This window comes from Peromyscus maniculatus, chromosome 1 (genome assembly GCF_049852395.1).
Source record: "Peromyscus maniculatus bairdii isolate BWxNUB_F1_BW_parent chromosome 1, HU_Pman_BW_mat_3.1, whole genome shotgun sequence".
NCBI lineage: Eukaryota > Metazoa > Chordata > Mammalia > Rodentia > Cricetidae > Peromyscus > Peromyscus maniculatus.
In genome coordinates this window covers 86,847,796-86,862,616 of record NC_134852.1, presented here as the reverse complement: position 1 = coordinate 86,862,616, position 14,821 = coordinate 86,847,796, and the positions used below count along the sequence as shown (strand labels likewise).

The 14,821-nt window shown below is 40.3% G+C and overlaps 1 protein-coding gene across 12 annotated transcripts in view; it reads right to left on the bottom strand.

Annotated features, from left to right (window-relative positions):
• Positions 1–14,821, bottom strand: part of Akap13 (A-kinase anchoring protein 13) — a 302,662-nt gene that overhangs the window by 218,583 nt on the left and 69,258 nt on the right. For all 12 annotated transcript variants that reach the window (XM_076545251.1, XM_015996510.3, XM_042278208.2 and 9 more), the window contains exon 2: positions 5,439–5,482. In XM_076545251.1, the coding sequence (XP_076401366.1) occupies positions 5,439–5,471 (33 nt within the window). In that variant the 5' untranslated portion in view covers positions 5,472–5,482. The remainder of the gene's footprint in view (positions 1–5,438; positions 5,483–14,821) is intronic.

The window sequence follows — 14,821 nt, the reverse complement described above, 5'->3', positions numbered from 1 at the left end:
ACTCATTCACATAAAATAAAATATTTTTTTTAAAGGAACAATATGAAACTAGGCATGGTGGCACATACCTTTAATCGCAGCACTCAGGAAAATCTCTGTGAGTTCAGGCCAGCTAGTTCTACAAAGCAAATTCCATGCCAGCCAAGATTACACAAAGAAACCCAGTCTTTAAATAAAAAAAAAAAAAAAAAAAAAAAAAAAGACTGCAATGGGTAATGGGTCATCCACAGGATAATCTCCCATCTCAAGATCCACAATTCAAATCTCTCTTGCTGTATAAACAGAATCATAGTTTGTGGATTAAGATAAAGACTGCTGATGTGGGTTCCTTTTAAGTACCAACAGAATCAACCAATAACTTACATGTGTAGTAAGAGTGACATTTGAGGCCCCACAGCATCGGAAGACACACCCAGGCTGTCCCAGCCACATGGCACAGGGTGGCGGATGCCACTATGATCGACAAATATGTGATGAAGAGGTGAAAAAGATAGAAAAATGGAGCTGTGTGTGCCCTATGGAGAAAGGGCAGAACTGAAGACATGATGGCAGTGACAGGTGAGAGAGGGCTGAGGTCAACATGCTGTCATTGCCCAGTAGGGTCGGTGGGATGGCGTACAGCAGCCTGGAGGCCACGTTGGTTTGAGATGACTAGCTGAGTTGATCCAGTCTCAAAGACTACTTGAATAAGGACTTGAGATAAACCTTGAACTTTGGCATTATACACAGACTGGATAATAATGAAGGATATAGTTACCTTTCCTAGAATTTGACAATTAACCTAAAATTTTTCTTTCAGGATAAAGATAACTTCGCCCATACCCAGCAGGAAGCAATTTAAAGAATATGACGCCCACATTCCCAAAGAGGTGGTGTGGGGCGGGTGGTTTTTTTGGTCTTTTTAATGGGTTTTGGGTCTGGGATAATTTTCATTATTTAGTTGTTGTCAAGCGTTAGGAAAAAGGCTAAGCAAAGGAGATTAGATTTAAGGTTCTTGTTTAAAAAAAAAAAAAGAAAGAAAAGAAAAAGACAATTACTAGTTTTAAATACTTTACATTATTACCAACTATTAGGATATAAAGAAATGAAAGTTAGTAGTTAGACATTATAATAGAAATTGCAGTCATGTTAGATATGTTTTAAAAATTGAGCAGATATATTTTAGATAGGTCATCTTCAAACCCTTCAGAGATCTACCAAATATAGCATTTAAAATGTTTTAATAACTTAGAAATTCTTCTTTTTTGAGACATGTCGGCTCCTGGCAGTACCAATCTACTTCAGAGAAAATATGGGCATTGAAGAAACTGCATATGGAGTTAATTTTCATTGTGGCAAAAGTTAGCCACTGGACAACAAAGTATCCTCGAATCAACAGGACAAAATGGACAGACAGAACACGAAACAAAGGACTATCGATTCCTGCCAAAACAAGTGTGGTTATGGCTTTATCAAAAGGCATCTTCTGAGGCCAGGATAATATGGCACCATCCCTGAAGTGGCTTTCACAATCTGGAAAAGGCACAGTGCCCTTTTCTTCGAAGGCAGCTGAACAGGCAGTGGGCCGATGGCTTCTGTTGTGCAATGGAACAGCAACTGAAAGCTCACGCCTCTAAATAGTAGACTGGCATTTAATAGAGGGATGTGGAGAAGAAGGGGATGCTGAGATGAAGCCATATATACACAGTCAAGAAGAATGGACAGCTGAATTCAAAAACCGTCAACAATTTCCAGAATTTAAAATCCTGAATCATGACATGACACTAGTGGAATTCAGGTGTTTCTGGTACATGGACTGCTCTCACCCAATGTGAGGTTGAACTGTTGACCTTGTGTACAACCTACTTCACAAATGAGTCTGTCAGATACGATAAGCCTATAGGCTGAAGATGATGCCCCAACACTGCGGAGAAACCTCAGGTGACTGTCCAGGCAGCTGGCTGTTTCTGTCAACTCACAAAATTTTTGGAAGTTGCTTTTGTGCACTTCCTGTTTTTATTTTTGTTAGCTAATATTATTTCCTTCTTGGGTCTCTGAGGGAGTTGAAGATTAGTTAGTTATAGTTGAAGATTAATTAGGATAGAAAGTGAATTAGATACATTTTGGACTTACTAAAATAGGATAGATAAGGGAATTATTTTCTCTGATTTGTCAAATACAAATGGACTAGACATCGTTTAGGTATTTGTTACCTGTATATATTGTATATAGTTATTGTACTTTTGTGTATAGTTTTTCTTTTGTTAGTTATAATCTTTTGCCTTTTTTCTTTTTATTAAAATAGAAAAGGGGAAATATGGTGATATTTTATTTGTACTGAAATGTGATTTTAATTTTATGTTAATAAAGCTGCCCTGGGGTCAGAGCTATTAGAGCCATAGCAAGAGCGTGGTGGTTAGAAGAGCTAGGTAGATTTCTGTGTGTTCAGGGATACAGCCAGTATTGGAGACATACGCCTTTAAGACCTGGAGGGCTGTACTTACAGGCAGTGACAAGGCAGTCATGTGGTTGGGTTTACAACCAATGAGAAGGCAGAACAGAAAGGCTATTTAAAGACAGACAAACAGGAAGAAGCTCTCTCTCCGGGAAGCTAGGAGCACTGCAGGAGGTAAGATTTTAGCTCTGAGCTCTGACCTCTCGGCTTTCTCTTTTACATTGGCTCTGTGTTTCTTATTTTAATAAGACGATAGGTTACATCTACAGCCCCAGGCTGTGATGAAGCCAGCGATCCATGTGGATATAGGATATAAGCGCTGACTGATGACTTGGTGGTATCCTCAGGTTTCACTCGGGGTGGGGGCATGGGGGGGTTCATTTGGATGGCATGCATGGCCACCTGAGACCTTGATGAGACTCAAGGTCTGTGAAGCTGTAAAGGGCCATGAGTTGGTCAGTCATCCTGATGCAGCCAGAGGCCACATTGCTCTCCGTGGCTGTGTGACCACCAAAGGCCATTCAGATGTCTATGGTCTGGGCTGCCGCCTGAACCCATGTTGATGTCCGTGGGCCTTGCTAACCTGGTCCGGCCCCTCCCACAGCAGCCTGGGAGGCCCCAGCTGACTAACTCAGCTACCACCCAGGCCCAGATCCAGGGCTTTGAGTCAGCCCACCCCAACATGTATCCTACCTACAAGCTGCTTGGAGCATGAGAAGGGGCCTGTCCTGCGGAACCATAGATGCAGGATCTCCACAACTCTGGGCAACAGGAGGCTATCCGGGAGGAGTCTTGGCAAGGGCCCAGTATTGAAGGTGTAGTAGAAGTCAGAGGCCTTGAACCAGGCCAATGACTCACTGCTGCTGTGGGATGTTCTGTATGTTAAATGTGCTGCCCTGATTGGTTAATAAATAAAACACTGATTGGCCAGTAGCCAGGCAGGAAGTATAGGTGGGACAAGGAGAGAAGGGAATTCTGGGAAGTGGAAGGCTGAGGCAGAGAGATGCTGCCAGCCGCTGCCATGACAAGCAACATGTAAAAGATACCGGTAAGCCACAAGCCACGTGGCAACTTATAGATGAATAGAAATGGGTTGATTTAAGATATAAGAACAGTTAGCAAGAAGCCTGCCACGGCCATACAGTTTATAAGTAACATAAGTCTCTGTGTGTTTACTCGGTTGGGTTTGAGCAGCTGCAGGACTGGCAGGTGAGAGAGATTTGTCCTGACTGTGGGCCAGGCAGGACTGGAGAAAACTCTAGCTACAGACTGCAATGAACATCTGAAAATAAGGCTGTTTGGGAAGGGGGAATACTTCATGACACGCTGCAGCTCCCAATGCCACCACAACGAATGAATGTGTGATGGAGAGGCGGGAGAGATGGAGGAGCAGAGCGGCCCCTACACTGCGGATCTGGAGACCCAGCAGCTATGGCAGGAGTGAGAGAAGCCTGGGGTTGATACAGGAGCAGGTGCTGCCCAATGGGGTCAGTGAGACCAGTTTTTTTCCCTTTGCGGGGAGAAGGTGACAAGGGTGGGAGCAGACATGGAAGACTGGGAAATGAGGGTGATTGGGGTGCATGATGTAAAAGTCCCAAAGAATCAATAAGAAAATATTAAGTTTTGAAAAAAGATAAAGACTGTTAAGTCCCTAGATGAAAATCTTGGGAGTAAATCCTTGTGAACTTGATATAAACAAGGAATTATTCTTGAATAAGATATCAAACATAAATGATAAAAGAGGTAATAAAATGGACACTGTCAAAACTGAAATTTTTGTACTTCTATGCCATCAAGAAAGTGGAGAATCATGGCTAGAGAAACGGTTTCGCAGGAAAGAGTACTTGATGTTCTTGCCACGGACGGGGTTTCCATTCCTAGCACTGACATGGTAACTCACACCCGCCCATAAGTGCAGTTCCTGGGGATCAGAATCCAACACACGCTTCTAGTCTACAAAGGCTCAAGCCTCACATGTGGCGCACACACATATATGTAAACAAAACACTCATACACACAGAAACGAAATCTTTTTAAAAAGTGAAATGGCAGTGAACAGAACAGCATTTTTTTCATATTAAAAATCTGACAAGGAATTTGTTTCTAAAACTGACACAAATCACCCAATTTTTAGATGGCAGAAAGTCTCAACAGATATTTCCCATAGATATGCAATCACCCCGCCAACAGATCCTCACTGCCTCCCATTGCTCCAACATCTGTCCTTCGTCCTAAACAAATTGTGGAGACTTCGGAAACAACTAAAGGGCCCTTGTTTTTTCAAGGTGACTCAAATCCTGTTACAGAGGGCTTCTCTCAGTCTCCAAACCACTACAACACAAGGTCTCAGGGCTTCTTCTCACGGTTCTGGCTGCCTCCTCACCCACAAACAATTTTTCCCACCCTCATAGAGTCAATTCATTTCTTTCTATAGCAATAAGAAAAAAATTATCTAGAATTCACCTTATTCAGCCTAGATTTGTGCATTTAGTCATTTGCCCTTACAATGCCCTTACTTTAGGGAAATGATATGCCTGCTTTAGCCAGAGTCCTAAGATAGCAGTATTTTGGCCAATGCCACACAGTGCCACATAGTTGTAATGCAGGGTACCTCAAAGGGTATGAAGATCTCCATCCTACTTTTACAGACATGCTCTCCAGGTGAAAAAGTACAAGAGAGCACAGTAGCACTGCAGGGCGATTTGTTTCAGGTGTACGAACTATCACACTGACTAGATGTCTTCAAATACTAAAATAGTATTTGTTTTCAGTTTAGTTCCATGCACATATTAGCCATTTAGAACTTACTAAATCAAGCTTGATTTCAAGATTGTGTACACACACACACACACACACACACACACACACACACACACACCAGTAAAGCTGTATGTAGAGGTACAAAGCTTTCTTTCCTAATTTCTACCACATGAGATTTCAAGTTGATTATAATAAACAAACACATATAAGCATAAAATCAAAATAAACCACATTATTTACTCACATATAATGGGGCTTGCTGTGGACTAAGTTTCATGACCCAGGACACTGAAACAAAAAGAAGAAATAGATGAGAATAAAACCAAAGTTGTCAACAAAAATATATACGGAAAAAAATACCGTGGTGGTATTGTGTTCCCCAAAATATTGTGTACCTTAATAAACTTATCTGGGGTCAGAGAACAGAAAAGCCACTTGTTAGGCAGCGATAGCACACGCCTTTAATCCTAGCATTCTAGAGGCAGAAATCCATCTGGGATCTCTGTGAGTTCAAGGCCACATTGGAAACAGCCAGGCATGGTGACTCACGTCTTTAATCCCAGGAAGCAAGCCTTTAATCCTAGGGAGTGATGGTAGAAAGCAGAAAGGTATATAAGGCGTGAGGACCAGAAACTAGAAGCATTTGGCTGGTTAAGTATTCAGCTGGTTAAGCTTTCAGGCTTTGAAGCAGCACAGTTCAGCTGGGATTCATTCTGGATGAGGACTCAGAGACTTCCAGTCTGAGGAAACAGGACCAGCTGAGGAACTGGTGAGGTGAGATAGCTGTGGCTTGTTCTGTCTCTCTGATCTTCCAGTGTTCACCCAAATACCTGGCTATGGTTTGATTTTATTAGTAAGAACTTTTAAGATTCCTGCTACAAAATACCACCTAAAAGTTGTCAATGTCACCCGTGGCACCGTGAGTGCAACCCCAAGTCTGAGTGATGCCCACTCAGCTTCCCTTAGAGACTAAAGAAGAGGGAAGTCCACAGACAGCAGAATACTTATACTCTGGTCTTCTCAGAAAGGGGCAGAGTAAAAAATAAAGGTCAACAGCTTCACAGTAACATCCCAGCTGAATGTTCACATGACATCCTAAAAGCCCATGAAATACTGCTTGCCAGTGGATGCCCCCCAAATCCCACTAGGAAGTTTGGGGTGAAAGGAGGTGACTGAAGATCACTCAAGTTCTCTGGCTTGTTGCCTTTCCCACAGAAAAGGGAGGCTACAGTTTGCCTTTAACAGCTAAAACTAATTGCCAAATTTCCAGGTCCTTCCTATACCTGAATTTTCAACATATTAAAAAAAGAAATTGAAGAAATTTACAGGCTTCTAGGATTGTATTTTTTAATTAAATAACATACTCAGACAACACCAATAGACACACTGAGATAGAAGGGGTGAACTCACAAAGGACTCGAGCCTAGACAAAGAACTACAAATAACTAAAGAAGGCGGAGAACATGAAAAACAGTCTTCCACAGGGAGGAGTGCACTGACTGGTTATCCAATACCAAATGATCAACCCTGAAAACATGTAAACATATTGATTCAAGTAACATTATACGAACTGAGTAGGTGGTATTGATATATTTAGGAATACACACATAAGCCAACATCAATAATTAAAGAAAAAGAGGACATGAATTTGAGAGCAAGAAGGGCATACAGGAAGTGCTAGAAGAAGAAAGGGAATGGGAGAAATGACAGAATTATAACTTCAAAAATATAAAAAGTAATTTAAAAGTTGCAAAAAAAATAGCATACTCTTAAAAGTTTGGCTTGGAAAAAAAGAAAAGAAAAGAAAAAGTTGGGCTTGTTAATTTCACTGAGGTATCAGAACAGCAGGTCCTCTGCCAAATGCCCTGAACTTGAATAGAAACTGATCTGACCTCACTATAGTCAGAGAAGAACAAAGTGATTTAATTAAAACTTCATCTGAGACTTTTTTTATTTGTAACAGATAAATTAAGACACATACTAACCAGCAACATCAGCAGTTCAGAAACATTCACACAGTGAAAAATAGTAGGTAAATTGTCACCATGAATTCTAACAGATTTCAGAAGCTGAACAATAAAAATGGAATCCAAACAGCATAAAATTCGAGATTAATAGTCAAATGTTCAGAACAAAAGACCTTTTCGAGATCATGAATAATCTGAACACACTTCTCAAAATAAACATCCTCAGAGACCTACCACAGATCAAGCTCTGTGAGTGTGTGTGTGTGTGTGTGTGTGTGTGTGTGTGTGTGTGTGTGTGTGAGAGAGAGAGAGAGAGAGAGAGAGAGAGAGACAGAGACAGAGAGACAGAGAGACAGAGAAATCAGGACTCACCCCCAAAGCAACCAACATAGACTGCACAATGCTACCATTCTCAGAGCTTGGAGTGTTCTTTCCTCCATGTCTGTCTTCATCTAATGACTTTGTACTTAGAAGTACTAAAATCACTGAAAACCAACATCAGAAATGCATCAGTTCTTTTTACTAGGAAAGTTACGTATATTTCAAACCATCGTATTCAAATAGTAAATGCAGATTAAAAAGAAAGGTTAGGGGCTGGAGAGATGGCTCGGTGGTTAAGAACATTTGCTGCTCTTCCAGAGGGCTGGAGTTCAGTTCTCAACACCCACATCCACTGCTTTCAATAGCCCTGTAACTCCAGCTCCAGAGGACCCAATGCCCTCATGTGGCATCTCTAGGCAACTGCACCCAAGTGCACATAAATCCATACAAAGCTAAAAAATAAATAAAAGTAATTTTTTAAAAGAGAAATATTGCTGGGCAGCGGTGGCGCACTCTTTTAATCCCAGCACTCCAGAGGCAGAGGAAGGCGGATCTTTGTGAGTTCGAGGCCAGTCTGGTCTACGGAGTGTGAGAGTGTGATTCAGGAAAGGCGCAAAGCTACACAGAGAAACCCTGTCTGGGGGGAAAAAAAAAACAGAGAGAGAGAGAGAGAGAGAGAGAGAGAGAGAGAGAGAGAGAGAGAGAGAGAGAGAGAAAGAAAGAAATATTGATGGGCTTGAATACTTTTTCAGTGTATTAAATATGCATTTAATTTTAAATGTTGGCCTTTTAATTGATTTTTCAGATCTTGTTCAGACTTGCCTGGGACACAGAATTGGAAGAACATATAAAGTTATGAGTCAATGTACTTTGACTAACTTATGAAGTGGTTCTGCCATTGCATACTGTAAAAAATGTCAGTTACACTGACAAAGAAATTAATACTTCAGCAATCCATAAGGATTGGCAGCATTGTAATGAAAAAGCTGTGTGACTCATCAGTCATGCTTCATGATTTGCTAAAATTTAAAATGCTGGCTTCAACATCAACTTTTCTATGTGGCTCCATCATACTGGATGAAAATCATATAACGTAAGGGCAGGTTGATGCCATTGGAATAACGCAGAACTATACACTCATCTGGACACACCACAAAACCAATCCCGTACACACCACTCCAACACAGGATTAAAGTCGGCTAACAAAGCGTCTGTCCCCCCACACTTCCCAAAGAGTCAGATCACTGTTACACTGGCAATACAGGGCAGCAGAAAGAACCCATGTGTCAAAAAGAATCAAAGTAATGACCAGACGGCTCTGGGAAAGGGCTGGTAGACTGGATGACTTTTAGGAAGCTTCTTAAATACTGACACACAAGAAGAGCGAAACTAACTTCCACTGCGCTTTGTTTTTGATGTCTCATTCCTTCTCCCCAGAGGTTACCATTTTCCCCATTTCAATGATCCAAAGAATAAATTATTTAATACCAAGGGCAAAAAAGGAAACAGCCTCAATCTGTCTGATACCAACATATAGGTTTTTCTTCCCACGTCACCAACTGAAAGTCTTTGTCAACAAGATTTGCTAAATCTTTCTGCAAAGAAAACTTAGTGAAATTAAGTTAGTAGTGTTATTAACATCTGATAATTTCATCAAGTAATGTTAAGAAAGAAACCTTTACAATGTCTTCCTTAGCCAGTTAACCTAAAGCAAATCACAGATTCAAATGAGCAGCCTTCAGATAACAGCCAATACCGAGAAGCACAAACAGTAAAAGCTATCTAACATTTGAAAGACGAAGAAGAGACACCAAAATTCAGTCTTAGCGATATGGTGTTATGAGGTCTGCTCACTAAATCCACAACTCAGTGTAAAACTACCTAGAGTTGAAATGAGTCATAAATCTGGTGGATGTGAAATTGAACAGAATGACAGTCATCAAGGCTTTTGTTCTTCATACTTTGTTTTATAATGTGGAAGGAACACAAATTTCCTATTTTACTGTTGTATAAAAGTGGCATGTTCACTTTATGTCAAGACAAGACTCATGATTTTTTTTAATGAGTGCTCTATCTGCATGTATGCCTGCATGCCAGAAGAGGGCACCAGATCTTATTAGATATGGTTGTGAGCCACCATGTGGTTGCTGGGAATTGAACTCAGGTCCTCTGGAAGAGCAGTCAGTGTTTTAACTGCTGAGCCATCTCTCCAACCCCAACTATCTCAATCACACAGATGTTAACATTTCCCTGTACTTTGATGTAAGCTACTCTTTTCTTCATGGGGCGGAGTGCTGATACCATGGTTAGACTGCTAGTTAGTTGTGCAGTGTTCACAAAAATAAACAATAATAAACAGGTTGGAATTTTTGAAATTATTGCCTACAAAGGGAGATGTAGAAATTCAGATGAGATTGGGCATGTTCAGGATGGTGTGGCCATAGACTGTGTGTAGACATTCAATCACTATATAAGACATCACAGAAATTGAGGCTTGAAAATTCTACAGCTATATGGTTGATCTGAGGGGAAGGGGGACAGGAAAAGTGTGCCTGCGTAAAGGAGTGAGAATCTTAAAAGGCTACAAAAAGATTACAACTAAATATACCTAGTGCTCACAAACACTGTTTAAAGACTAGGATGCAAATATTTCAAGTTTTGTGGGCTGTGTCTCTCTTATAATATGTAAATTAATGGGTAGATACAGCTGCATTTAAAGAAGCTTTATTTACGAAAGAAACAGGAGAATCATCCAGCAAGCCAGAGTGTAGCAATCCTTAGTAAAAGGTAAAGACACCTGTTAACAGGCACAAGTAGCAGTGTGTACCCAACTGAGAGGCTCCATGCCTCAAAGATGCTATCAGCTAAAACGTGTATTAAAGGGAAAAGGGAAAGGTAAAGGGTACATAAATTCGAGATGAGAAGTAAAAAATAATAATAATAATCACAAATTCTCTACAGATTTATTCTCCTGAAGCAAACTACTTATCTGAATCTCAGTCTCTTTAATCACAGAAAACAGAGAACTCTTGCCTGTACTACAGGATTGGTGGAAGAATTAAAATACACAATCCAGGCAGACCGAATCTAAGGGACATTACCAGATCCAGAGCAAAAGCCACTGCTTCATCTCCTTGTAGTTTCTCGGTCTCACAGAAAACCATGAAATACTAAATGTAAACTTAGTATTAATACTAAACTATTGCCCGGAGAGACCTTTCTGACAACATCTTTAAAAGGATTGGGATGTAAATTAAATTCTAAAATAATACAGAAACCAGAGGGGAAAAAATCTGTAACAAACACTAAGAGTTGGTAAGTCAATTGGTTCTATTTCTCACTATCACAAATACCTGACAAGAAGAAATTGTGATGAGGAAAGGTCTGTTTTGGGTCAGTTTGTGGGAATACAGTCCATCATGGCAGGGAAGACAGAGCAACAGATGCTTCAGATAGCTGCTCATATTGTATCTGCAGTCAGGAAGCAAAAGAGAGATGAATGTTGGTGTTCAGGTAGCTTCCTGCTCCCTCCAATACACCTTTTTAAAGTCAGTCAGGAACCTGAACCCGGGAGACATACTGCCCACACTTACAGTGAGTTTTTCCACCTCAGTTAAATGTCTCTGGAAACTTCCTCAAAGACACACCTAGAGGCGTGCTTCCATAGATGATTCAAGTTGACAATGAGAAGTAGACATCACAATAAGAGGATATATCCCTGGAGATTGCAAGTAACTCCCTTCCTAAACTTTCTTACCAATAACTATTCAAACAAAATCTGAATATTAATTTTGCAGTTTTTCAACACATCATAACTGAACTCAAATCTGTAAAGAGACAGTTTGCTAAATGTATAAAACTGAAAGAAAAATAAAAACAACTACAATCTTTACAAATGGTCTTTACAGACAATTAAAAATGAGAATGTATGTACCTATACATATATTAGCATAAATAGACTACTCTGAGCCTTTAATAAAACATTCCTGGTGTCTGGGAGAGGCATTTCACAGGCTTGACATCATTATTTCATTGTAAACTTTCTAGTACCTATAAACTTGGTGATCTCAGCTCACTGACTAAAGACTACCTGTCTAGGTTTAACAAAACCTGTAACTTCAATTGATGTTGTTTTAAAACAAAATACCCTCCACATCCGCCCCAAATCCTAGCAGGGAAAGAGAGCGATTAAGAACTCATACAAGTATATACATAGGATTTTCTACTGTCAGAGTTCCTCCATTACAGAATATACTTCAAATAAATTCTCCTGGCCAAAGACTCTACTGAAGAATAAGCTATAGTCAATTCTTAGAACCCATTAAAAAATCATGGTAGAAGTAAGCATGGAAATGACAATGCATACATGCTCAAATGTTAGAATAAACTGAACATTTATTCTCCTGTAAAAGAGTAAATGTTCAGCTCCTGCTCAAAGCAAACAACAGAATCCAACTAATCTTTCTTACATTCCTGAGAGCATGGGCTGGTGTACTGGAGGGAAGTTGGGGAGGCTAAAGCTGGGAATTCTGAGTCAAAGGAAGAGATCAAGAGTATGTAGACTGAGTGGTCTAAAGACACCAAGTGTCTGTCTGTCTCTCTCGGGGGTGGGCTGTAACAGGACCCATGGATGTGCTTCTTCTGTTTACAACCGCGTCAAGTACCGAGTTATTTCTAGAGCAGCCGTTCAACACTGTGTTAAATGCCAGACTCTTGGACTCTATCAAGAACCCCGTCTGGCAATGCCTCCGCTCTGGAATCACAGCCCACACACTGGGAAATGATGAAACTGCACGGTCCGGATCTGATTTTCTGCTAACTTAGCGGTCAGCCTCGCTCTGCCCGGCTGTCACTCTCACATGACACAGGACTTATTTATTAACCATCAAGGGAGAGGGGGGAAAGCACTGATCCAAATGAGCAAGAGCGTCCCAAAACCATGGAAGACAGGCAGCATTTGAAAACAAAGAAGACGCCGAAGTAGAGTAATACTCAACAGAGATACAAACGAATCCATGTAAACTAAAACACACACAAACAAAAATCCCACAAATACATTCACTTATCTACTTTTTGTCAACGCCAAGTTATCCAACTGGCAGAATATGCACAAATTTAGGGAAAAGACACTTATGCATAAAGCAAAGTAATAACGAGCATTTTTATCTCAGAAACAGATAAAAATAAAGACTGTAAATAAAGAAATTAATTTTTTTAATTAAAATGTTTTAAAAATCACAGCTTTGGGCTAAATCTGTAGCTTAGTTGTGAGGCCTTGGGTTCATATTTCCAGTATTGTGAGAAAATAAAAAATTCATAACTTTTTTTACATTCATTTTAGATTACTTTAAAATTCATATGAGAGCATATCAGAGCCCTTTTTTTATTTTGTTTATACAACTCAAAAACATAGAAAGCAAAGAAAATCCTGTCACTTTTCTGAACTCCTAGAGTATTTCACGACCAAAACTAATTACTGAGCTTTAGAAATAAATCATATGACTCATCTTGCCAATTTATTAAGGAATATATACATGTAACAGGTACTTAAATTACCATACAATAAGGACAGTAACAACGTTACAAGGGTCAGGACGGAGCAATACTGTCTGGGAAGGGGCTCCCAAGCAGCCATTACTGGAGGAGACCAATCAAGAGGCGCATTCACCACATGGACACGGAAGACACACAGAGCAGAAGGAGCAGCAGTTTCAAGCCACGGGAGAACAGTGTGCTGCTGACCAGGACACGGAGCAATGTAAAGGACAAGCAGAGGAAGGACTACAGGAAAGGAGTCAAAAGGAAAATCCCCAAACTGCCTGGCCTTGGAAAGCAAGGCAGGGAAAGAGAAGGAAACACACAAATATACTAAAGAAACCACAGCCATGCCAAACATGATGGCATCAAGTTTCTGACTTTTTCAAAGCTCGACTCACATTTTTGTTATCCACCACTGGATGCCCCAAGATTCATAAACAGTAGAGTGGAAGGTTTCTGTCATCACATAGCCTGAATTCAAACCCATCCAGACAAAGCCAAGAACCTGTTGCAGATGCAACCAAAAAGACAGGCCAGATTCCCACCGGGGCTCCTCCAGTCTGGCTTCCTGGTTGTTCTGCACTGGTACTGTGTTCTTCACTAAGATCCCAATCCAGATCCCACTAGTCACAAACCTTTGTAATTTAAGGGGGGGGGGGTGTCTCAGCAACAGACCAGATCAAACTCCTTCCCCAGGGAGGAACCACTGCCAACTTGCCTGTCTCTGCTTGTAGACTGAAAGCCAGAGCCTTATCACCCTGAGAAAATCTCCCCAGGCTCTACTCACTCTGACTCAACCTTCCTAAAACTCCATTTTCACTCTGCAACATTTTCATACACTGGAACAAGCAGTCTTTGAAAGGGGCTCTTTTGAGGTATCACTCCCCTTTCTTTACATAGTTCTAGGGCATAACACTAGAGTAATATGTAAGACTCAGTAAATGGAGACCAAAGCACAAACTATACTCCATTAGGGATTCATGTGAACCATCTTACTTTTTCTAGAGCATTTATCCCTATGAAGTAACTAATACACAGTTGGTGTAAAACAAATATATTTAACTTAACAGCTGTCATGGCCAAGTGTATGTATTTATGGATGCAGTTTTTAGGTTTGAGGACCTCATGTTATGGGAAAGACTACCATATTTTAGCTTGTTATTTATAAAATAGAGATAAGTAATATAGATGTTGAAATGTTTAACACAGTGGTAGGCAATAAGAAAATACTCAACAAAGGAAGTTCTTCTTCCCAATACCTGGTATGCATGACAGTCATTTCATGGCTAATCTTACATTATAATCAATTCCTGTATTCTAATAGCTAACGGTAATCCATAATTATAAATAAAGAGTAATGCTGAGGAAGCTGCTGAGTAAATCCTAATAGATATGGTACTCTATTAAATATTCTATTTATCATTGGAGGTATCAGAAGTCACTCAACTGTCCTTGCTATTTGGTGCCTCTGACTAGTGTTAAGGTCTCTTCATTATCTATGCAATCTTAAGTACTCCCCCTTTCCTCTACCTGTGTACCTCTTCAGCCCAGTCCAGGCGCTTGCTCATGCTATGATTGCTGTGATTATAAGATCTTGCTTGTAATCTAACCCATACAATCAGCAGAATAAGTAACCCACTGTATGGGATTTTCTCGTTTCTGTACTTGTCTTCTCCCCTACCTTGATAACTTAATCTACCACATTACAAAGGTATTCTGTAGTACACCTTCTCACCATTATCACATATGTACCATATATACATCTAGCTGAACCCCTAAATACTTGAAAAACAAACAAAAA